The 26,718-nt window shown below is 41.4% G+C and overlaps 1 protein-coding gene across 1 annotated transcript; it reads left to right on the top strand.

Annotated features, from left to right (window-relative positions):
* Positions 1-221: 221 nt before the first annotated feature.
* Positions 222-25,534, top strand: LOC137274002 (sodium-dependent proline transporter-like). The gene is made up of 15 exons (XM_067806949.1): positions 222-303; positions 11,030-11,153; positions 11,915-12,046; positions 12,234-12,455; positions 14,017-14,188; positions 14,475-14,613; positions 15,390-15,524; positions 16,022-16,125; positions 16,282-16,406; positions 17,077-17,189; positions 17,619-17,750; positions 19,352-19,451; positions 19,952-20,052; positions 21,298-21,453; positions 22,788-25,534. Exons 1-15 carry the CDS (start codon positions 289-291, stop codon positions 23,025-23,027), a joined length of 2,010 nt encoding a protein of 669 aa, XP_067663050.1. The 5' UTR covers positions 222-288; the 3' UTR covers positions 23,028-25,534.
* Positions 25,535-26,718: the final 1,184 nt, after the last annotated feature.

The raw sequence follows: 26,718 nt of genomic DNA, 5'->3' as shown, positions 1-26,718 counted from the left end.
ACAGGCAATAAAGCACAAATACTATTTCATTGATTTCCGATACTCAGGAAATCACTTCTAATTATTATTTCGCCGATGCACAAATGCTACAAACAATGAGCAATTCTGACAAATGAACTTCATGAGGATCATGAATATGTAATGAGACAGGTGAAGGGATCCCTTGCAAGTGGTATTATGTCAAAACACCACGTGACGGTGTTTGCACAGGATATGTCAATACCTCGACTGCAGTAAAGAGTCCGGCCTTACCCCAGTCATTCAGTACCACTGCAGGATATAACCATTATGGGGAACAAAGAGGTGAGTGCCAAATGTTACTTACCTTAAAAAGTGCATGTTTGTGTTAATAGCTTTTTTTCCCCCCCAAAAAAATAATTTACAACTATGGAAATTGACAAAACACGGCGTTGAGTATAAGGTCAAGATGGTGATATTTTAAAGCATATATAAAAAACGGACAAAGCCATGAACAGATACAACCATGGTTTTGAAAAAAGAAACATGAGTGCTTGTAAGGTACTGACTGTTTGTGTCAGCGTTAGTTGACTAAATATTTCTGATAAAAAGTAACTCAGTGTTGTTCGCCAAAGGGTTTCATGATTCTCTTAAAAGATTCTATGGCAATATGTCATGTTATCATATAATAATCTGTCACTTTGACCATGAGAATACGATCTGTATAGTCACTTGGGAGTGGAAGTGTCTTCATTGAAGAATGTGAAAAACGTGTAATTACTGCTTGTTATGTGGGTGTGTTGATGAAGAATGTGAAGAACTTGCAATTACTTCTTGTGGAGACATAGACTGTTGACCAGCGCAGTAGGTTGCCTGTTTCGACCTTTACCACAAATGTGACAGAATCTGCGCGCCAGAAGACACTGTCAAGACTGCATGCTGTACTGCATGCAACAGGCGTGGTATGCATGGAGACATGCATTATATACACTGAGTGGATCAAAACGTTATACACACTGAGTTTAGAAAGATGCTATTTACAGTGTGTAGATATTGACAGTATACGCACTGTATGCATCATGACGCTACTAACAGAGTGTGAATACTGACGTTATACTCACTGTATGCATCATGAGGCTATTTGCAGAGTGTGGATATTGACTTTATAATGCTTACAGAGTGTGGAAATTGACGGCATACGTACGGTATGCATTATGACGCTACTTACAGAGTGTGAATATTGACGTTATACTCACTGTATACACCATGTGGCTATTTACTGAGTGTGGATATTGGCGTTATACTCACTGTTTGTATCATGACGCTATTTACAGAGTGTAGATATTGACGTTATACGCAATGTATGCATCATGACGCTATTTACAGAGTGTGGACCATGACAAAGCTCTGCGCAATGTATACAACATTACACTGTACACATTGTGTGCATTCAGACAACACTATACAGATGTGCAAAATCAACTCCACAGACACCTCATGCACCATGACACCGCTGGACATGCTGTCTGCATCAAGATTCTATACACATTGACTGGATCAAGGCTACGGCACACAAAGGCTGCACTTACCCGCACACATACAAACATATCAGATCCACAGAATTAAAACCATAAGAGCGATCGTGCTGGCCATAATACCGTCTACATGAAAATATGTCGCACGATTGTTTCTGACAACCGGCACTCGGCAGGTTTGTTTATGGCGTGATATTGATGTCAACATAAGATCTTTATTGAGCCCTTGTACACCTAACGGATTTGAATGAGTATTCTAGATGCCCCTACACGATATCCAGGCTGGGTTGAAAGCGTAAAACTAGATATCATGTGTTGAATGTACAGTTACTTTGGCGGCTACTGTTGATACATGCAGAAAACACAGCACCAGGTCTCAGTGGACAGTAAATGCATGCAGATACAACTCTATGCATGGAGAGGCAAATCTAGGCATGGAGATGCAACTCTGTGCAGGTACATGCAACTCCATGCTGGGAGATGCATCTCTATGCATGGAGAGGCAAATCTAGGCATGGAGATGCAACTCTGTGCTGGAACATGCAATTCCACACTGGGAGATGCATCTCTAATCCGGGTGATGCAACTCTGCTGGGCGGTGCAGGTCTATGCACACATGTACATTCATGCACTGTGGTGCAACTTTATGCATACATACAGGTACAAGCCCCGTACCTAAACGTAAGGCAATATCCGTCAAGGGACAACTACAATGTTTAACAAATCTATGTATACAAGTACAACTCTACGCATAAAGGTACATCTATATGTATATCGGCAACATGACACCGTTGACATGAGAATGACTGCATAGACAATGGGAAGAATGCAAATTTAATCTGTCCATAACACTTTGAAGGTCGAAGGTGCATATGCATATGTGGTGTCATGTCCTGTCGCCTTATTTAGTGACTTCTTTATTAGATTCCTGAGAATACAATCAGTTGGCATTGACTGCTTATCCCCAAACAAAACTTCCATTCCTCACCTAGATACAACGTCCATTCTGATGCTCTCCTGCTATGATACTGATTCATATATCTGCCAAATTTCATGTTCGTGCATGAAAACCAGATCGTCTTTTTCCATTCTGAGCGCGTTTCGGGCCAAAATAGATCGATTTCCTTTAATTCCTTCAATTATCTGTTCTGAACGAGAAGGATTTCTTTCCATATGCATATACACAGTCTTGCTTCCGTTGGTGCCTGTGATTCAATATTGCCGAGGTTTTGTGAAACTCAACCCTCACTACAATCAAATCGTTATATTTAGAGGCTTAGAATTACTATTAACACTGGCAGTTAAGTATTAAAACCGAACACAATGTTACTGTTGTGGTAGCGTTTAGAGTGAGTGAGTTCAGTTTTACGCCGCTTTTAGAAATATTCCAACAATATTATGACGGGGGATACTAGGAATGGTCTTCACACATTACCCAATTACTTCTGTAACAGGTTCACAGTATTAACGGAGGTGCGGTTTGTCTTGTGCCTTTCGAGAAGTCAAACAGAAGCTCGTGGCCACATTTGGCGTGTACATGGCGGAACGAGACGGTTTGATTAGTGAATCAGTGGTTGACTTGACGTTTGCGGAATGTTTTTCTTCATGCTGCCCGACATGATGCGGGATTGACCTTCAACGTGTGGACGATGTCCGTGGACAAATACCATCTGCACTTGCTAACCTTTCAGTAAACATGCCTCAACATCCAATGATGATTTCAGCCGTTTTAGTTGCATACATTTGATGTTGGAGTGTTTGAAAGTACTATAGTTCTTTTCCTGAACTCTCAGTTCCGTGCGGCGGGGTAGCCTAGTGGTTAAAGCGTCCGCTCGTCACGCTGAAGGCCCGCGTTCAGTTCCCCAATGAATACTTAATATATGAAGCCCATTTCTGGTGTCCACCGTCTTGATATTGCTAGAATATTGCTAAAAGCGGTGTTATACCACACTCACCTACACAGTTCAGTCAGTGTTGAATTATGTCTTCCGTCTCTGCCTCTGTCCGCCCATCCGATCTCCTCCAGACTTCATTTCGGTATATGCAAATGTTAATTCGGTTGGCTGGTTTGTTGTTAATGCCTTACTCAGACATGTTCAAATGATGTGGCGGTGGTCTTTAAATAACCGAGTCTGACTCGACAATCCAGTGACCAACAGTATGAGCATCGATATATGCATTTGGGATCCGATAACATGCCAACCAAGACCATCCGATCCCGTTAGTCGCCTGATACGACAAACATGGGTTACTGAAGTTCAGCTCTAACCCGGATCTTCACGGGATAGTATATGTAAATGCTATCATGATACTGACACCAGGTGCTTGAGTTAGGGTCATGAATCCAGTTCTTGCTTTGGTAAACTGATTTATATTATTCTTACATGTAGGAACACAGTAGGGACGTTATATCAACAGGAAATGTTATTCGAGTAAAAAATATTAAATGTCAGAATGGTAGTATAACCAGTCCTATCTAACTGGACCTAGATAAAGAACTGTGACTACACTAAATACTTTATGTATCAAAGTATTGATATAACACTCTCTTTATATTGATACTGGCCTCGAACTTGGATATACATGAATACGCCCGTCATTGCTATATTGCTCAAACAGGTTAAGGAACGCGAGAAGTGGTTCAACAAGGCGAGTGTTTGAGTCCGTTTTTGTTGAATAACACCCAACGTGAACTAAGGAACGACACGTACCAGGCAGCAGCTGTTGATACTTTGTCCTGCACACACCCAAAGAATTACTTAGACGGGTGTTTTTTATCAATGTATTCATGACTTGACTGACCTGTCCCGCAGGACGTTGAAGAAAGCTTTTCAAAGCGCTTGATATACTTCGTGTAGCAATGAATACAATGATTCACGCCACACCAGTACTTATTGATTATGTTTTTGTCATAAATTAAAGGGTTAAATTTCATTAAAAGAGGTCATCTCATACTTGAAATTGACACGATATTGAACAACAAATTTAAAAGATGTGTACCCACGAACCTGTGTGAAGGCATCATGCTTTGAACCACTGCACATGTCCTTGATTGCCCATGCATAAACATATCGCAGCGCACCGACAACATGAAGACAGTATTTTCCTGAAGGGTTTCAAGCAGTACTCGCTGCACTTTCTGCCCCGAACGAGGGAGACTATACAGAGTTGTAGATTATCCCTGTACGAAAACAAAAGAATGTGTGTGTTCTGTACTCGTGATGTTTTCATGAGATCAAGAATATTTGGTTATAGTTCCAAATGAGCTCTCCACATTTCAGAAATATCAACCTCATGTCCTCGTTGCGGTGCCATCCAAACCACCATTATATAATGAACAATTAAAACATGCGGTATATTTATTTATTTATTTATTTATTTATTTATTTATTTATTTATTTATTTATTTATTTATTTATTTATTTCGCTAAATTACAGCATGTAAGTTATGTATTGCATTGAATATTCCTTTTGACAATGTCACAAGGCTCATTGCAACTTGGTATTATAACATTGCAGCTATCGTTGTTACATTTCAGTTGTTGCTGAATCAGTCATCAAAGGACTGCACCCCTCTAGCTCCGCTCCCCAGTCCTGTGTTATTACACGCCGCTAATTAGTACCACCAGCCTGGCTATTCTGTTAGGTGTACTTACTCCCCTGTAACTGGATTAGCTGCTGTTAATCAAATCGTTAGGTCAGGTTTTGGTTGTGACTATCGGTACGTGTTATAGGTAATAGAGAATCACGCCACAGTGGTCATTACTGATGAGAAGGTGATCACTGTTGCTGATAATTGACAAAACAAATATGAATATTCTGTAGTTATTGGCATTCACGCACATGTTAATTTAGATCTTGACTCCTTGTCTGAATCACAGCACAGCCAGATCAATTGTTTTTACGCAGCATACATATTGTCAAGCATGTGTCCAGTGGCACACAGGGCTGGAGGGGTGAAAAGTGAACTCAGGAAAGTCTAGTGAACATAGCTCAGGAAATTCATACTCAGTCAATAACAAATTTAATGCGCAAAATAAGCAGTGAATTTACAGTGCAATTAGAGTATAAATCAACTGCGCATAACTCACACTCAGCTGACAGAAAGATCAATCCTCATTTCGCTGTACATTCCAGATTTTTACTTCACACAGTAAAATCACATTACCACCACATCAAAGGGTTACACTAAAACTACCCACTTTGCATGACAAGTGCAACATCTGCGCTCAGGAATTCCACTGGCCTCCATCTTTCTAACTGATGCCCCTTTGGCCAACCACCAGTTTCCAGCAAAGGAAATTTACATACAATGCCTAGGGCTTGAATATATTCATCTGAATATATACTGATAAATATTTTGAAATATGTTTTGATTGTGATTTACATATCAAAAGCTTTGACTAAGTGGTGACGAAACACAACAGATGTCCTTTACAGAGTTGTGTACGGGATGTAATTAAAAATATGACTTTACTGAATATGTGTTTGATATGTACCACCGGTATGAAACACGGTCGATTGAGATTAGCTGCAAAATCTGTTACATGGAGAGTTGGAACAGTCAGACCAATCACACAAACGTCAGCGTTGGATTGTGGGGCGTTGTTAACGTCACAATGAGTACGACGTATGTGGTGTTTGTGTTATGAAAGAGAAAGCCGCGCTTTTAAAAGAATTCTAGCACTCTGCTCTGGGGTCCAGTGGAGTGAATGAAAAGATGAACGCTGTTGTAGGATGATGACTATTCGTGCATATATACTCTGTGACGTCATAGAAGTACAGGTTACTGGACTGTGCAATATGTGACGTCATAGAGGATGATATACCACCTGGGTCCCATTTCAGTGGACCTGTAAACATCCGGGTTAGAAATGATCTAAAAGGCGATCAACGGGATCGGGTGGTCAGGCTCGCTGGCTTGGTTGACATGTCACCGTATACCAATCGCACAGATCGATGCTCATGCTGTTGATCACTGGATTGTCTGGTCCAGACGTGATTATTTACAGACCGCAGCCACATAGCTGAAATATTGCTGTGTGCGGCGTAAGCTCACTCACTCTCATTTCAGTGACGTCATAGTAAAGCCTTCAGTTAAGTCATAGTAGTATATAGAGGATACTAAACGACCTTCCGTGTAATACCATTTTTATTAAACGAGTTAATGATTTGGTATCAAACGAGCGAAATCTTTAACGAGTTTAATAAAAATGATATTTCACGGAAGCTAGTTTAGTATTCTTTTTATTACTCGCCAACATAAATTGACAGGAACTGCCGCGAAATTCCCTACAGTGTAATCACTCTCAGCTTTCCGCGAGTCAAGCAAGGGCTAATACAATTGTGACATCGGCATTAGCATTGTGACGTCACAACTTTGAACCATTTTGACGCCATACGTCAAGAGGTATTACACTAGTGCAATACTGCCGTAAGAATAGCACACTGCAGTATATTCAACGGGTGAGTAATAAATGATGAATACTACTTCTTCTGTCTGTCCTTCAGTGACGTCAGAGTGGGACGTGATGAATACTACTGCTCCTGTCTGTCCTTCAGTTATGTCAGAGTAGGACATAATGAATGCTACTTCTTTTGCCTGTCCTTCAGTGACGTCAGAGTGGTATTTGATGAATGCTACTTCTTCTGTCTGTCCTTCAGTGACGTCAGAGTGGGACGTGATGAATACTACTGCTCCTGTCTGTCCTTCAGTTATGTCAGAGTAGGACATAATGAATGCTACTTCTTTTGCCTGTCCTTCAGTGACGTCAGAGTGGTATTTGATGAATGCTACTTCTTCTGTCTGTCCTTCAGTGAAGTCAGAGTGGGACGTGATGAATACTACTGCTCCTGTCTGTCCTTCAGTTATGTCAGAGTAGGACATAATGAATGCTACTTCTTTTGCCTGTCCTTCAGTGACGTCAGAGTGGTATTTGATGAATGCTACTTCTTCTGTCTGTCCTTCAGTGACGTCAGAGTGGGACGTGATGAATACTACTGCTCCTGTCTGTCCTTCAGTTATGTCAGAGTAGGACATAATGAATGCTACTTCTTTTGCCTGTCCTTCAGTGACGTCAGAGTGGTATTTGATGAATGCTACTTCTTCTGTCTGTCCTTCAGTGAAGTCAGAATACGACAATGAATACTACTGCTTCTGTCTGCCCTTCAGTTATGTCATAGCAGTATATAACGAATACTACTTCTTCTGTCCGTCTTTTCAGTGACTAGAGTCTCTCCAACATGTGACGTCACAGATGAAGCTATGCATGATATCTCATTTGTTGACCCTTTAGTGAATGATTAGTACCTAATGAATGCTGTATCTGTCTGTCCTTTCAGTGACGTCATGGTAGTACCACCATGATGCAGTATGGTAGTGCATGTTGGATACTACCTCGTCTGACTGTTCTGTATGAAGTGCATAGTTCAGTCAGTACAGATTCAGTCACTCTGACCAACCCGGACTCTGTCTTTCCCGGTCATATATATTCGTCTAATTTACCACCCAGCGTTCCTTGGCAAAGCGACACCTCGACAAACGGTAATCCCTTCAAGTGTAGCTCGATCCCTGTTTATCAGGCTCCTAATCGGCACATGTGTTTGTTGGTCAAATACACCCGCTAACTCGACGCGATGGAAAATTCCCACTGCGGTGTCACGGTGGCTTTGTTGAAGTAAGACGTGTCGAATGTAGGTCATGCAAAGTCGGTGACACAAATTCCGTAACTAGGGTGCATCACGCATGGGCAGACGAAAATTTCGAGGTATTCAGAATGAAACCTGTTTTCACGAGCTATAAATACCGTGGAGCGTTCACGACGTTTTCGTGTCAAAAATATACATATGAGCTGATGTCGACAGGGCTAGAAATAATTCAGCTTCACTGACTTTGACTTTAAAGACCCCGATTATTTAATCTATAATGGACCCGTGAAGGTCCCGGGGTAGAATAGGCCTTCAGAAACCCATGCTTGTCAAAAAAGGCGATTATGCTTCGCGTAAGAGGCGACTAACGGGATCGGGTGGTCAGGCTCGCTGTCTTGGTTGACATATATCATCGGTTCACAACTGCGCAGATCAATGCACATGTTGTTGGTCACTGATTGTCTGGTCCAGACTCGATTATTTACAGACCGCCGCCATATAGCTGGAATATTGCGTAAAACTAAACTCACTCACTAATTTGCAGTGGCAGTGGTATGATTATAATACGAACCATAATGTGAAACGGTTTTAAACAGAAACTCAGTCCCTAACAATACAGATCAAACTGATTCCTTTCACAATGTAATCTAACAATCTATGTTAGTACACGTAGGAGGCCCCAGGAGTTTATTACAGGTGTACAGGATCGCTTTGTACAACAGGTTTGTGGCAACAATCGGCCAGGATAACTGTTAAATTAGATCAAAGCAAATCAAAACGTTAAGTGTGAGCATTGAAAATGAAAATGAAAGTAGTCTTCATTCGTGAGAAGAGAGAGAGATAGATAAATAGATAGATAGAGAGAGAAAGAGAGATAGATAGATAGAGAGAAATAGAGAGAGAGAAAGAGAGAGAGAGTGAGAGAGATAGAGATAGAGAGATATATAGATAGAGAGAGAGAGAGAGAGAGAGAGAGAGAGAGAGAGAGAGAGAGAGAGAAAGAGAGAGAAATGGTCGTGTATCTAGAGACAGCCACCTGGTTTGACTGAGGCTCCTGTATGACATTGAGTAGCACCATTTGATCATGCAACAACGTGTACAGACAACACCTGCCAGGTTCATCACACGATCTGGCACACGATAACATGACGCTGCTCCTCAAAGAACAACTTTCACTGCTGTAGGCCAGAGTCATGTTTAAGTTGTTGGTTTCTATCTCGAGAGTCCTCGTTGTTCTGGCTCATGTGTACATGAAAAAAGGATGTTTTGGCCAACCTGAAACAAGCAAGAAGAAACATCTACCAGCCGCAGGTCTGTGGAATGAACTTCTTGTGGATGACAGAAATCAGTAACTTCACTGAAAACTCACGAGCATCTACTTAAAATGATCAAACGACTGAGCGCTTTTGGACAACACTATGTATCGCCATATAATTCCTGTATGTGTCATTATAATTATTAGTATTTACTGATTAAACTAATGATACAGCAAAGGTGTTTTGGATGATCCTGGAACAATCAGACTATCAGGTGCACGCTAAAATATACTAACACACTGGCACCTTGGCTTCAAATCTCAGTGTCATTTAAAGTTCACTATCTTGTCGTTACAAAGTTATCACGTCACGGGTATCGGCCAAATGCAGTGAAGTGTTCAAACTCACCACTAGCACGAGGCACTTGTAACAGATGGATGGGGCACTTGTAACAGATGGATGGGGCACTTGTAACAGATGGATGGGGCACTTGTAACAGATGGATGGGGGCTAATGTAACAAAGAAGGTTCAAATGTAAGATCTGGAAAAATGTTATGGAAATGGATTAACATTAAACCCTTGTCACCATCGACATTTAAAACGTGTTTGAGTTTACAACCGTTTTCGTATGCCCAAAATATAATACAAAAACTAACACCAAATACTGTCACCCGAGACCAATACTATCAACACAACACTGATAATATTCTAATATTCTAATATAGACTAATGATAAAAGTAGTAAAGACCTAATAAAAAACCTTCATCATGATTTGCGTCATTATTATAACGCAGGAGAAGATTACATGGGGGCAGTTGTAACACAGTATTGCAATTGTCCCCAGTGGTTGTAGCCATTTCCATGTCATGTTAACGTGTTAACATCTTTGGGCTTCTCAGGTATTTCTATTTCGAAATCAGCTGTAATACGTCAATGTTACACTTGCATAGTTACTTGCACAACAAACAACATTTATTGCATTAAGAACACTTTAGTAGTAATTCGTTTTGTGAAAAATTTACTGACCTGTGTGAAAAATGATTTTTCGTTAAGTGTATCTCGCCATGGACGAGCAGCTGAAAAAAAGCCTTGATGTGTGCTGAAGGAAAGCTAGGGGAAATAATTCGCTTACACTATGCTTCAGAGAAATCTTTTAGAGTAATCGCCCTTGTACAATTGACCTCAGTCTCCCATTGTGATAATATCAAGTATGTGCCTCCTATACTGAGCACCTTACTACACATTGTAACACCTATTTTGCTATTCTATTATTAGCATTAGGAAACAAAGGTCTTGTCAATAATGTTCTAAAAATCTGTATACTATCCCTGGAAGATCTGGGCTTTGAAGTGGTCATCAGTAAGAGGCGACTAAAGTGATCTGGTGGTCAGATTTGTTGACTTGGTACACGTCACCGTATCCCTGCTAAGTAGATCGATGCTCATGATGTTGATCACTGGATTGATTGGCTCTGTAAATTGCCATATGGCTGTAATGTTTCTGTATGACAACAAACAAACAAACAAATTAACAATAAACCTATTTTTTTTAAAAAGAAGATAATTTTCACTTAAACCTCGTGGAATCTAATTTTACCACACACTAGTCTACTGTTGCTTTGTCCTTGCAGGTAGACGTCGAGGAGCGAGGGGGGTGGACCGGGAAGATGGACTTCCTGCTGTCTTGTATCGGCTACGCCGTAGGGCTGGGCAATGTGTGGAGGTTCCCTTACCTCGCCTACAAGCATGGGGGAGGTGGGTACTGGCATCTGGCATGGTGGATGTCGACATTGTGGGATGGTGGGTGTCGACATGTGGGGTGGTGGGTGTCGACATACGTTGGTGGTGGGTGTAAAGATGTGGGGTAGTGGGTGTCGATGTGTTTTTGTGGGGAGTGGTGCGTGTGCGGGGAGGGATGGGGTGTCGCCATGTGGTGGTGGGTCGACATTTGGAGTGGTGGGTGTAAAGATGTTGGGTGGGGGGTGTCGTCATGTAGGATGATAGGCTTCGATATGTGGGGGTTTGTGGGTGAGGGTTCGGCAGCTGGGTTTCGGTGTGGGGTGGATGTCGTCATGTGGGGTGGCGAGAGTCCCTTCCGTCAAGCCGAGATGAAATAAGCTCACAGTGCAGGAATCTTGTTCTACTGCTGCTGTAGTCGCTCATCTAAATCTCACGACCATGAAACGAATATGTAATGCAATATTAGTGATTCCATTATCATGAACATTTTTGTTTGATAATAGTTTGGGTTCCCAGTTTGAAAGCACGATTGTCCAACGTATTTCCCTTTCACCCTTAATGATAACACGTTCACAATTGTACTGCGCCATCACTGATCAATAACGAGAATTCAGTACCGAGTTATTTTTCATGCCACGATAACTGTCAATGCAATCGATATCTTTGTAGAACCAGAGCCAAATAAAATGCAGATAGCAAATATTGACATATTTCTACTTTCATTAATTAATTAATTTATTCATTCACCTTCAGATACTTGCTCTTTCTTCTTTCAGCCTCCTTCCTAATCCCATATATAATTATGCTGGTAATGGCTGGCCTCCCCATTTTCTTCTTTGAACTCGCCCTTGGCCAGTTTTCCTCTGAGGGACCCATCACGGTGTGGAAGGTCAGCCCAATTTTCACAGGTAAGTCAGGGCTGGTCTAGCGATTCACCGATACTTATCAATGTCGTGAAATAAATTTTTCGAATTTTTGTCAGTAGGTTTATCTGGTCCAGGAACAAGCAAAATGTGTTTCATCAATAATATGACCTACTTGCCTCTTCTAGTGCATATACGTCAGATCTCACAGTCTACCCGTGCTTCTCTTTAGGTGTCGGGTATGCCATGGTAATCACCAGTGCCGTCGTCTCCATCTATTACAACGTCATCATCATGTACTCCATCTACTACATGTTTGTCAGCTTCGTCAACCTCGACGACAAATTGCCGTGGGAATCATGTGAAAACAGCTACAACACCGACTTGTGTCGGCGAGAAGGGTTCACAGATCTGACTGGCGCTAACGAGAGTTTCAGACTCAGCACGTTGTACGGTAGGCCTTCGGTCACACATGCATGCCCATCCTGCAAGTACCCCATTGAACGCCAACAGACTAATAGTGAGTGAGTGAGCTTAGCTGTACGCCGTTTTAGCAATATTCTAGAGATATCACAGCGGAGAACCCCAGAAACACATTGCTCCCATAATGGAAATCGATCCAGTCGTCGACAGGGTCTTCGGCGTGATGAGTGAATATTTGAACCACTAGGCTACTCCACTGTCCCTCAGAGGACAATAACCACCGTTCAAACTGATATTGACGTACGTTCGTCTCGACGTGGTTCCAAGGCTATGAAATTATCTTTTGTGAAAATATGTCTGTCTCCTAACTATTTGTGTCTTCCAAGTGAAAAGTGACTGGTCAAAGTGAGAGTAGATGGTGACGTCATTACGTATGGCGTCACTGAGGTAAGATAAAATACGGTTACCAGCATGGTACCCTAAATACCACCCGTATAACGTCTTTTCGTATGACGGGGTCGGGAATCGATCCATAAATCTTCCACTCTTCAGGTAAAGTTTCTGCCCATTGGGCCATGAAAGCTGTCTTGACATCATGATGTTCGTACAGACAGGTCAACAGCGTCTCCTTTCACGAAGCAACTTTTACCTAGGGTAACCTTAAATCTCATACTTTAACATTGCGCTAAGGTTGCCTTAGTGACCTAGGATCGCCTTAGTACTTTGCGAAAGGAGGGCCTGGGTTGTAAATAATTTGAAGCCAACTAGTCAACAAGAATTTATAGCAAGTTACGAAGTATGGGACATGTTAGTGTGACTGTTTTAAACCGTAGTGTGCAAGTGTTAGGGTTAAAAATTTGCCGTGACAAAAGGTGTAAGAAATCCCCACAGAACCAGCAAAATATAACACTGAAAAGTTTGATATTTTCAATGCTTCTTCAAACTGAGCAAACAAAGGCAATATATACAGATTCACAAGAGAGGTTTCATGTACAATACAAGTGAGTCAATTCTAAAGTAAGGGGTCACAAATATAGTGTCATCTCACCGAAGTCTTGGCGTGAGAGTGAATCACAGTTATGCAGAATGCAACAGTGCGAGTGATCAGGCAGCGGTAACATAGGTCAAGCGTTCACGGAGAGGCAGAGTTGTGTACGGCAACTAGGTTTTATATATAAAGTCAACATTTTCTGAAAGTTCGAGATCATATGATCTTCGCCATCAACGTAGAATTCTCTCGGTCAGCCTCGAGTTTACCTTTTTCAAAGATAGGTAACTCTAGAGAATTACCTTCAAGGCCTGCCGATAAAATACTAATACCACTGAACATTTATGATACGGAATGTGACCCATAATAATTATTACTTAATTAATAATACGATTTACAGAAAATACACAAACCATATTAAATATGAAACATTAATATTCTTAATCACCAGGAAAGTGAATGTTATGACGATGTAATTATGCATTACTTGACGACATGAGAGTATAGTCACCGCGACTTCCTTGATACTTGCCTTTCAGGGCGCCATCTTGCCCATCATATTGTTACCACGCCCAGTTTCCTAACGTAATCTTGGTTTATGCAGTTGAGAAGTTCAACTCATCGTGCGTGAGTAATTTGGTCAGCACTGTAGCCAACAAGACCATGATGCCAGACTTGACCTTCGACACCCTCAACTCCACCATACTCGACAGCAGCGAGAAGTACTTCGACGACTGCAAGATCAAGTGGACCTCGGCAAGCGCAGAATACTGGTCGTAAGACGAAAACCTTCTACTAGAACTTGCATGCAATTTCCTGCAATCAGTGCTATGTATGGTAATAGCTATGAATTCAAATGCTGTGGTTACCGGTGCTGTAAAAGGCAGTGGGATTGTTCGATAGTCGGGTCCCAGTTAGTCTCGTCCTGCTAATGACTTTGCTTTTGTGGCAATGCCTAGCAGAAACGTTCTGTGCTTTCTTATTCAATACGCTCTTAGCAACGCAAATTCCACCTCTCACTTCAACGTGATACACGACTGTCAGAGTTGTTAACCGTTCCAGACAGTACGTAACACGGTACCCCGAGTCTGACGGTATCGGTGGCCTGGGTGATGTGAGTTTGAAGAACATCATCTGTCTCCTGTTTGCCTGGATCCTCATATTCTTCTGTCTTATGAAGGGCGTCAAATCATCCGGGAAGGTGAGTGGATCCCTTACTGTTCCCTTGTCTATTTCTTTAGATATTATATACTAGCCACATACAGAAACTGTGCAATGTCAAAATATTATCCCAGTTGATAAGTACGGTAACAATGTCAAAGGTACACATAAACTTCAATGGAGGGATCATGAGTCTGGAGAATTTCAATTGAAAAGTCAATCACAGTGACATCGCGAGACCACAAGCGGGACAGGGGTCAAACGACCATGTCACAACTCAATAACGGGTATGTCCTCCATCGGCATTGAGAACAGCAGTGCATCGACGACACATAGACCCTATCAAACGTGCAAGGAAGGCTTGTGGGATGCCACGCCAGATTCTCTCACGTTTTGTTTCAAAGTCAAGGACGTTATCTGGCGGATGAGGAAGACGGCATAGACGTCGATCCATCTCGTCCCAAACATGCTCTGTCGGGCAGAGATCCGGTGAATTTGCAGGCAAAGGCAGTAAGTCAACGCTGTGATGTTGCAAGAAATCCATAGTAACCCTTGCAGTGGCCTGTATTTTCCTCCACTGGTTATAAACTTGCATGTTTGTTCATCCCCTGGTTATATAACCTGTTTGTATGTTCCTCCACGGGTTAACATAATTTTTATGTATATATGTTCTTCTACTGGTGGTTTAACTGGTTCCTGGTTTCTGGTATATACTGGTTCCTCTCTACATAAGAATGTATATTCATCAAGTCGTTGGACAATGTCTTCGTCTATTCCACAGCGAATGAAATGCATTGTGTTCCTCCTATGTTCCAGGTCGTGTACTTCACTGCTACCTTCCCATATGTCGTGCTGATAATCCTGCTGGTCCGAGGCCTCACCCTGCCTGGGTATGAGAAAGGGATCAAGTTCTATGTCATACCAGTGTGGGAGCGTCTCCTCAATCCTTCGGTAAGTTGGATCCTCGAGTACCTGCTGTGCAACCTATAACAGTGAACATGTCTTCTGTTGCCAAGGGTAAGGGGGTGCTGGTGAATATGTCTCCTCTTAAGTGTCTGTGATTTTGTGCTTTGCAAACCCTCATCCGCAATATTTTCTCGTTGATTTAGTAGCTAGTGGCTCCAAAGCGTGTTTCATTGCCGGTCACACGCGATTAATCGACACCCGTCATGCATGGCAACCCTGGGCTAGAACTGGTTTCCAGCTACAACTGTTTCTAATTGTGACTGAAGGTGAAGGTGAAGGTGAAGGTGATGGTGAAGGTGATAGAGTGACCACTTAGTTGGTGTAGTGACCACTGCAGGGAGTAGAGTGATCACTGAAGGATATAGAGTGACCACTAAAGGGGTAGAGTGGCCGCTGAAGAGTAGAGTGACCACTGATACTTATAGAAGGACTCCTGAAAGGGGTAGACTGACCATTGTGACACCGTGCTGTTTCTCTCACAGGTATGGGGTGACGCTGCGGCCCAGATATTTTACTCGCTTGGACCAGGATTTGGTGGCTTGTTAACGATGGCCAGCTACAACAAGTTCAAGAACAACTGCTACAGGTTCTCAGTTTCACATAAATGTATAATTTTCATAGAAACAAACAACATATCCAGTATGCACTCTTATAGTCTCTGTTTCTGTAATTAGGACTGAATCAAACACTGCAGTCAACCCGAATTCATATGTATATATTTTGTTCATGACTTGTTTACAAGGGACGCAATTATTGTGGCGCTGATCAACTGCGGAACCAGTGTATTTGCGGGATTCGCTGTCTTCTCACTGCTTGGGTTCATGGCCTACCAGTCCAACGTAGAAGTGTCCGAGGTCGCAGCCGAGGGTAGGTAACACTGGTCATCCCAAATATTGTAAAGGGAATGTATAATTTCTCTGAGAGTTCCAGACAACAAGCACCATACAACCATACGCCATGTGACGATTGCTCACATCTTATGTATTCCATGCAATACATTGCACGTTTTCGCAATAGTGTAATATTTTTTTAAAATGTTTTGCATTTGGTTTTACTCTTCCATTTGATGTCAGAAGTCCAGTAGAGGTCACTCGACTTGTGACCTTGACATGTAACTGTGACTTTGATTTGTAACTGCGACTTTGACATGTAAATGTTCTATCGTCATGCAGGTGTATATCATAATAATAATATTTATGATTATGCACAGTATGAACAGTGCACCTGAAACGAATGAAAGGCTTGCAGTAGGCCAATTAGAGCAGATAACAGACCAAATGTTTTTGTTTACAAAGAAGAGAAACGTTCTTCATGCACTCACCACTGTGGTTCGGGCGGGACAGGTAACCCATATTAATGTTTAGGGTGGGTGTTTAATGTTTAGGGTGAGTGGGCATGGATACTTCCAATGTTTAGGTGTGTATCCTGAGGCCAAATGCCCCAACATGTCAAAAGGCCAAATGTCCCAACATGGCAATAGGCCAAATGCCCGAAAATGCCCCAATAGTGAACTCGTTATCAACCTTGTATGTTTCAGGTGTGGGTTTAGCTTTTATTGCCTACCCAGAAGGTATATCTAGACTTCCGGTTGCCCCACTGTGGGCCTTCCTGTTCTTCTTCATGCTGCTTACGCTTGGGATGGACAGCCAGGTAGGCGGAAGTCGACCTTCTCACTCGTCCGCAGGTTGCATGAAAGATTTCACGTATTAGTTTCTTCCGAAAAATGCAATCAAAGAATCTGTCTGTACCATCATTGAGGTTTGCTTTCACTTGAAAGTGTCAAATTTCCACGACCACTACACTACACCAAATACCGTAGTGTAGCATCAGATCTAAACCAATATCTACAACTATTCGGCTCAATGTTATGTAGATTCTAACATTTTATCTCTGAAGACGATGACGAAGATGTCAATATAAACATTTAGGAAATGGATAAATTTATGACCAGGAATATCATGGATATCTTTTAACATAAACAGTGCGGGTTTATTTTGTGTTTTTGGTCATTTATGTGTTATATATTGAAGCACATATTCCAACCCATGACATGCCCTTACCCTTCTGACCTGTCCACAGTTCGCCATGATGGAGACAGTTATAAGCGGTATCTCGGACATCTTCCCGCATTATCTCCGTAAACGAAAGTTGCCCTTCACCTTGTTTTGCTGCGTGATAGGGTTCTTGCTGGGAATACCGATCGTCACATATGTGAGTAGGCCAGGTCACATTGTTCGTCTTGTTCGTTTGTATCATTCTTGCCTCTTTCTGTTCCTATCACTGATACCAATATTTCCTTAATTTCGTAACTGCCCGCCTCTATCCGTGACCTACAAGAAGACTCATGCCTGTATTGTATGCAATTATTTCCAAGCTTCTCGGCAAACCAATCAAATCGCGCGTAGTAAACTGTGAAATGAGGCCAAATAGTCAAATAGCGCGATTATCGTTTTTCAGTATTTCTGTTATTATACAATTATCTTTTAACTGATATTCGTTAACGCCATACGAATATGCTTAAAGTGACTTACGTGTTGTGTAATATATTTTTTTTGGTAGCTATGTTTGGAAATTCAAAGTTATCTTTTCTTGGAAAGAGTACCTGTCTATTTTCGTCTCCGTCTCCACTCCCGTCTGCATTTAGATAAGGCCCAACGTGAACATGGCCACGAGATGCACGAGTAGTTACGAATGCACTTCCTTAAAGTCCTACCAAGCTCGTGACACCACCTAATGCTTTAAGCTGTTCAAAATGTTCAGAATGCAACACCATGATCTGTGGTTTGACATGTTAACGATGATTCATTTCTCAAACTGTGAGGTTGTTTAGACACTTACGTGGCTACACTATTGTGAGTGTCCTTACTCATAGGGTAGCAGATGTGTGTTAGTGTTCTGTACGCTTTGGGAGGTGTTAATGCGGATTGTCATCTCCACCAGATGTATGAATGTACCAGTACTTGTAAACGCTGTACACGTAATTCTCAAACTCTAGAGGGTGTATATCTGCAAACATCGACGTTATTCTCAGTCTCGAGGGCGGAATGACCCGTGAAGATCCGGTTTAGAAATGATTTTCAGCAACCTATGCATGTCGTAAGAGGCGACTAACGCGATCTGGTGGTCAGGCTCGCGGATTTGCTTGACACATGTTACCGTACACCTATTGCGTAGAACGACGCTCATGATTTTGATCACTGGATCGTCTGGTCAAGATTTGAGAACTTACATACCTCCGCTATAGAGCTGGAATACTGCTGACACTGACGTTATTCTCAATCTCTAGGGTGGTATATATCTTAATTGCTATTCTCATCCTCTAGGGCAGTGTATATGTTAATTGTTAATTTCAACCTAACAACCTTTAGGTTGGTATATTTGTTAATTGTTATTCTCAGGCTATATGTTGGTATATTTGTTAATTGTTATTCTCAACCTCTACGCTGGTATATTTGTTAATTGTTACTCTCAACCCCTAGTGTGGTATATATGCTAATTGTTGTTCTCAACCTTTAGGGTTGTATATATGTTAACTGTTATTCTCAACCTCTAAGGTGTTATATATCTTAACTGTTATTCTCCACCTCTAGGGTTTTACATATATTAACTGTTATTCTCAACCTTTAGGGTTGCATATATGTGAACTGTTATTCTCAACCTCTAGGGTGTTATATATCTTAACTGTTATTCTCAACCTCTAGGGTTTTACATATATTAACTGTTATTCTCAACCTCTAGGGTTTTACATATATTAAATGTTATTCTCAACCTCTAGGGTTGTACGTATGTTAACTGTTATTCTCAACCTCTAGGGTGGTATATATGTGTTAACCCTGATGAACTGGTACAGCGGCAGCTACAACTTGTTCGTGGTTGGCTTCTGTGAGCTGGTCTGTATCGTGTATGTTTACGGTACGTTGGAATCTAATTTTGATTTGGCTTCATTTAAATGCCGTGTTCCTTAAAATTTAAAACATTTGTAATTTCTTTTATTGTGTAACAAGTTATCTTTCAACCAAAAGATTCACAGACTGAGTGCTTCTTCGTGTACATTTGAATTAGTAAGAATATTGAAGCAGTTACGACATTCTGACATCACGCTGCCCTCTGAAATACAATACTAGGAAATTTACTGAGGCCACAATCAGTACGTCAGCAATAACTTGACACAATAGTAATTTCACCTGTTTATATGTCCTCGATTTTAAATTACCAACGGGTTATACAAAAGTAAAGAATGTGCCACTCAAAATACGAAATACATCTTGCCAGAAGTTCATATCAAATATTGACTTGGAATAGATAACTATTAATTAGTGTCTAAGTTTGGCTAGAGTTAACGTCACTTTACTTTCTGATGAAATATTTCCTTGGTATCTTGTGTGGTGAGTGGTGACTTTTTGGTTTTGCAGGCATTAAGAGATTCATGTCTGACATTGAGATGATGATAGGATTCAAACCCAACTTCTACTGGTGGGGAATGTGGACGGTCCTCACTCCCCTGTCAATACTGGTAAGCTGGGGCGGATGCAGCTGTCTGAGAAGGTGTGGGTGGGGGGAGAGGGGTGCATTTATGTTGGTGCACACTCTTGAGAAACGGGTTGGGGATGCACACTTCATTTTCACCCGTCGTTAATGTACATTGTATAAGCTTTCAGGACAAGACGGGGAGGGTGCGCGCACGCACGCACGCACACACATACACGCACGCGCACACACAAGCGCGCCTGCACACACACAGATAGACAGACAGACAGACACACACACACACACACACACACACACACACACACATACACTCTGGATCCCTCTATGGTACAGAAACTGTCTTGTCTGTAAGGTTTGTTTGTAGTTAGCCAGTGGGACCAGTGGTTGTGATTTACCGGCCAGACTGGATTTTTGCTAGGCACAATGTTACGCTCCATTTGCCGGTAACACTTGCCTTCAATGTCATGATACTGCCATGTCATGACAATTAAACTGTTTTAAGTATCAAAGTTTCCATTATTACATGCGCACTTTGTAATAATAAGACTGTTGCAACGTCAGGACAAGCTAATCTTAACGATTCTAAATCGCATGCACCTATAAGCTGCCTCCAAGTCGTTAGACACAGGACTCAGCGTGGCGTCCCTTACTTTGTGCCGCAATTACTTCTGAGACACAACTGAAAACGGTACGGTACCCGAGACGAAAGTGAACGTTGTTTCGCCAGAAAATCCAGCTGTGGACACATGCCGATTTAGGATTTTGCTTCAGTTTAATACCTGTTTAATGGAAGCATATATATACTGACTTTAATGTTAGAGTCAGCTCTTCATTTGGCAAATTCATTTTGCCGAGCCATGCGTGAGAATCTCGCGAGTTTAAAGATGAATGCGATATAAAAACTAGATGAAGACTAGCCTGAATGGATAATAACTACACAAAGGTGAAGTGATCACTGACGTCGTGTTGTGCATTCTTGCAAAATGATCAATCAGTGCCATTGTCCGCCCTGGCTTGTGCATGTAGGTCGCCATGATGGAACATTGAAAACCTCGATTATCCAGCGTATGCCCTTTGTGTTACTAGACAAAAAATGGACCCTTTCGCCACCTAAGCTACATACCACTAGTGAAGGCCATCACTGCCTTCCTGGTTCTAACTCTGAATTTCTCAAGCAAATATATTTAAAACACTTTAATTCTATGTAGCTATGTACCCGTAGTGTCTATCAAAATAACGCAGTTACACGTTCACTTCTTCACCTTTGTAGTTCATCATCGTTATCAGCGCCTACAACGCATCTCCGGCCGGCTACAACGACTACACGTTTGAACCGTGGGCTCAAGGACTTGGTTGGATGATGTCGCTGGTGCCGGTTGGAGTCATCATCGTCGTCGCCATCGTACAAGTCATACGACTGGGATTTGTAAGTCGAAATCTTAACCAGGTCAAATAAACCGGTATCCAGAATATTTCGTGAACAATTATATCGGTTTGATTGGCTACATTATTCCACATATTGAAGTGAGTGAGTGAGTGAGTTTAGTTTTACGCCGCACTCAGCAATATTCCAGCTATATGGCTGTGGAGTCTGGACCAGACAATCCAGTGATCAACAACATGAGCATCGATCTGCGCAATTGGGAACCGATGACATATGTCAACCAAGTCAGCGAGTCTGACCACCCGATCCCGTTAGTTGCCTCTTACGACAAGCACAGTCACCTTTGATGGCAAGCATGGGTTGCTGAAGGCCTATTCTACCCTGGGACCTTCACGGGTCCCATATATTGAATGTAAATTGATCGTTTCCATGACAATATGTAAATGTATGTCAGTGATGGGGTCTGGACACCAGTTTTCTGGAAGCTGGAGTGAGGACTGTCTGCGGGAGGAGAGAATGATATGGTATGACATTGATCTCGTCATGCATGATGATCGTTAGTTATAATAATCATGAATTATCAAATTAATAAGAACAGTTATGCAATAAAACAATTGCTGAAAACATTTATATCCTGACTGGGAATCTGTCTACTTGACAGCTCTGGGCTGTGACTGGACGGCACTAAATGAAACATTGTATGGTTCTTGGTGCCGGAAACATCACATGTGCGGTTTATAATTTGTATCTCCGGGAGTGTACGCATGTCTCCATGTAAATATACAACAGTAAATCAAGGATGTACCCTTGCGTTACAGTTCTATTCCACAGTACGTGGTCTCCACTTGCTGATTACAAGAACTGAGCTAACTGTGCCTTTAATGTATTGTTGCATTAGGAATTAATTTTACGGATATCTAAATTCCATCGTCAAGTTTTGTTATAAAGTTTTGTGATAGATCTATCAATAAACCGTTTTACCAATATTTATGTACTAAGTTCGTAACAATACTTCTCGGCATTTGAAATATCACTCATTACAAAGACTAAAAATAGAGAGAAGTATCCTGTCAAGCAATTTTGTAGTTATGTACATATGCATCTTACGTACAGTATCAGCACAAATCGAGAGAAAGGTACGCTATTAATCGAAAGTCACAGTCAGTTCCAAATTGCGCAGATCGATGCTCATGCTGTTGATCACGGGATTGTCTGGTCCAGACTCGATTATTTACAGACCGCCGCCATATAGCTGGAATATTGCCGAGTGCAGTGTAAAACTAAACTCACCCACTCACTGTGAAATGAATTATTGATACATGTATATTAATATGTCCATTGTTATTAAAATGTTTTCTGGACGCTTCTCCTCGCAGTGGAACTCCCTGAAGCCCACAGCTGACTGGGGTCCGGCTGATCCCATCAACAGGACCGGCAGGTACGCTGACATGAACATCGTCACCATCGACTCCTCAACGTCTTACAATATCTCTTCGAAGGTTAACGAGGCGTTCGAGAAGGACGACCTTCCTCTGAAGAACCTGAACGGGCACTCTCTCCATGATGATACACCCACAAAGGAGGATTTGAGCTCATCTTACTCCCTTCGTCTCTAGACTTTCACACAAATTTGCTATAAAGTCTGAATTTTACTCCGTATTTCCCCTTTCTCTCATCCATTCCCGTTATATTTGGCCTGTCCAGAACTCAGTTGAATTTTCCGAAAAGCCTTTCATGTATCCCTGAAGTTGGTGTGTGGTTTTCAGAAATATAAATTCATTAAAGTTTAAGATTTTGCTAACAACAGCTAGATCCCTACATACCGGACTTGTCTGGCTTGAACCTCGATACAAGGGACACTATTCCTTTCACTTTATTCGGAATGTCGTAATTTGTCCTAAGTTAAGGATTTCACAAGGCACGTTATTGAGACACCGAGCAAAGGTAACAAGCACTGCTGATGTCATGTTACTTGAAGTGTTGAGCGTAGATAAGACACAAACATGGCAAGTTTCCATTACCGACAGGCATCACTTGCTCTGTACGACGGACTCTCCTTGACCTCACTCGACACAGCACTTCGCTGCAACGTCATAGACTATGATTCCAAATAGTATAGTTGCCCTGAACTATATTCTTTAAAGAGGACGACTGTGTAGCATAATGGTATCCGTTGTGGTTGTAGCGTATTGATATCTGTTTGCGCTTGTTTTACATATATTTCGACTTCGATGAATAAGTCAGGGCTGATTATTAGTACATGGACAAAGTACGGTGACTGTGTGTCCCAGTCCACCCAGCTGTGAGAGGGTACCTCGCCTAGAGGCAGCAAGAGTTGTATACTTCCCAGGGAGAGACTAATAATACGATGGGCCGTTGATATTGACATCCAATGATCCAATGAAATATATGTCACCGCCTTGAGCAAGCACTAGATGCCTTGATATGGTGGCTATACAAATAAAAATATAAATATTCTATAATATAAAATGTCAACGCCAGGGAACACACAGTTTCAGTTGTCGGGCAGATGTACGAGTGACAGTAAAACGCTGAATAGCAGTGAAAAGTATAGGGACAGATCACCATAAATCCATGTTGACTCCAGGTGCTGGTAACAAGTGCATGCATACCCTTCTGTGACTGATCCTAGTGAAACCTAATCATCGCAAACCACTAAACATTTACATTCGTACAGGTGCATGGTTGCAATGTATTTGTGTGAATTATATCTTATTATCATATTAAAAACAAATGAGTTTCGCGGGGTTTTTATGAGTATTTTGGTCATAACCCGGAAAGGAGACCTCAGAGATGCACATGCTTAGCTGGGTATTGTGTTGACAAGCAATGATGATGCTGGCTTTAGATTCCAAGCCAGGATCACTGAGTGTAGACTAATTGACCATAGTTGTTGGCGAATTTGTCGTTTTAGAGAAATATCAAACCAAATTTCAAAGATTTTGCTCTTAAACCGGACAAAATTTAATCACAGTTTTACAAACCACACTGTTGTCGGGGAAACAAGACAAAAAGCTGCCATTACCCCAGTTCATAATCGGACAATCTAATATTACTTCAAACTGGCTTAGCCGAGCCACGTAAACATATGCACTTGACAAATTAACAGATAAAGTTTGAGTTCACAGGGAATACACAGTCTAGAGTCTGTGGTTTGATGTCATAATTCAAAGTCACATTGTAAACTGCACAAATATAGTATAGTACTTTTACATTTTCGACGGTGTCAAAAATGAACACAGCAAGAAATGTTTAATGGAAATTGATAGTTTTTGATAAGGGTGTACCAGAGATTGTAGTATTTCATGTTTCAAGAGTTGTCTTTCTTTCGTCTGACGGTACAGTATACCCGCCACCATGACGACACAATACGCCTACGTTGTACAGATCATGACCACATCACACACATGCGGTGTGTGCACTACCTTCCTACTACAATCTCTTCTGTTAACTAACGCCCTTGCTCCCGTCATCAAGACGTTCGTTAAAGATGTTCAAGGACAGATTATTATCTGATAAAAACTTATGTGGGTAAAAAGAACATCGGCTTCCATTTCTGACAGTTTAATTACTAAAACAGTTTTGTAAAAACCTATTGTAAAATTAACTCGTAAATAAATTGAATAAATGTTTGTGCACATTGTTTTAAATAACACGTCCTTTCCCATGACCTGGTGCTTAAATGTTTATGTGCTTGTAGAGCAAATGAGAAAAGATGTCCAGGGTCTAATATCAGATGAAACATTGTGGATTTAGAAACTTAGCAAGAGGGAATGACGCTAGTTTTATAAATAGTAACTGTTTTTCTTCATTTGTCTGCAGTGGCCAGTCGTCAAATTTCAACCACTCAAGGAACATGCTTTATGATATATAGACGTTACATGTTTGTTCGATATTATCAGTCCCTTTGAGAAATGGTTCTGAAAATTTGATGTCTAACTTCTGCCCTCCCTGAGTATGGAGCCACCTGACATGTGCATAATAGGCAGGGCCAGTTCATAAAAATCTAAATTACATTAAATCAAGAGATATATATGCATATTTGAATGTACAAATGTAGCATCTACGTGTTTCGCTCTAATAAATCACACTTTATAACATATTGTGTATGTGTTTCTTGTTAGGTCATGGCAGCAGTATTCGTCTGTACGGCTTTGAGTATCAAGCGTTAATGAGTGATCATGAATTGTTTCTGTGAACTGTGAAGGTGATATCGGTGTGGAAAGAGGGTGGAGGTCGCGTAGCACCTTGGTAGTACAGCTGTGAAGCTGGTATTATATATCAAAATATGTACATAAAAAACATCCTTGAACTGTTATGTGTTGAAATATTTCCTCGACCTGTTGTGAAAAATCTCCTTGTCCTGCAGTATGTTGAAATATCTCCTCGACGAATTGTGTGCTAAAATGGAATTTGATCAGCTGTATGTCGAAATACCCGCTCAGACTGCTGTGCGTGAAATTACTCTTTGACTAACTGCGTGACGGAATATCTCCCCAGTCTACGGTATATTGCAATATCTCCCCTGTCTCAAGCGTGTTAATGACCTTGGTGACAAAGGTCTAGTTCCCACCCAATTTATACTGTAGGTCAATCGTTTTATTGTTGAAATGGACGCGGGGAAGCAGAGCGTGATGATTGGCTTTCGCAAGAACTCTAGTTAGACACAAATTCATACGAGAACATACCAAGGTCACACCAGACTCACACTTGAACACACACATATTTATACGAGAACGCGCCTATGTTACACGAGAACATATATCCAAGATACACGAGAACACATCAATGTTACACGAGAACATGTCAAAGCTACACGGGAGCACGTCAACGTTAAACGTGAAAACATCGAAGTCAAACGAGCACGCATCAAAGTCACACGAGAACACACCAAAGTCACCTGAAAGATCAAAACAAATCACTATGACCGAGATGCTTTCGGACACAATTCTTACCCTTTGTTTCCGTTGATATACTTTGGCAGTGATATGAATCAAAGTGACCTTCACAGTCTTCCATTAAAACACATGCGACTGTAAGCTTCTCGGATTCGTAATCGTAATCGTAAGGGATCTCGCACATACCGCAAATTAACGATTTCGTCTTTATCATAACATGTGTTAATGCATCACCCGGTGTTGGATACAATAGCAGTACCCGTCAGAAATACATGCAAAGGCAAAGCAATCAATCACCAAATCACACCTGTCCTCGCACAAATAATTTGAAATGAAACAAAATCCAACAAAAACCAAACAAACCACAGGTTATGACAGAAGTCAAGAC

Source organism: Haliotis asinina, chromosome 2 (genome assembly GCF_037392515.1).
Source record: "Haliotis asinina isolate JCU_RB_2024 chromosome 2, JCU_Hal_asi_v2, whole genome shotgun sequence".
NCBI lineage: Eukaryota > Metazoa > Mollusca > Gastropoda > Lepetellida > Haliotidae > Haliotis > Haliotis asinina.
The sequence above is the reverse complement of the archived record's forward strand: the minus strand, read 5'-3'. Positions and strand labels throughout refer to the sequence as shown.

Bases quoted from the DNA above. Each gene is read 5' to 3' on its own strand.
- LOC137274002 (XM_067806949.1), top strand. The intron at 11,154-11,914 runs GTGGGTACTGGC...TTCTTCTTTCAG, and splicing joins CGCCTACAAGCATGGGGGAG to CCTCCTTCCTAATCCCATAT. The intron at 12,047-12,233 runs GTAAGTCAGGGC...GCTTCTCTTTAG, and splicing joins GGTCAGCCCAATTTTCACAG to GTGTCGGGTATGCCATGGTA.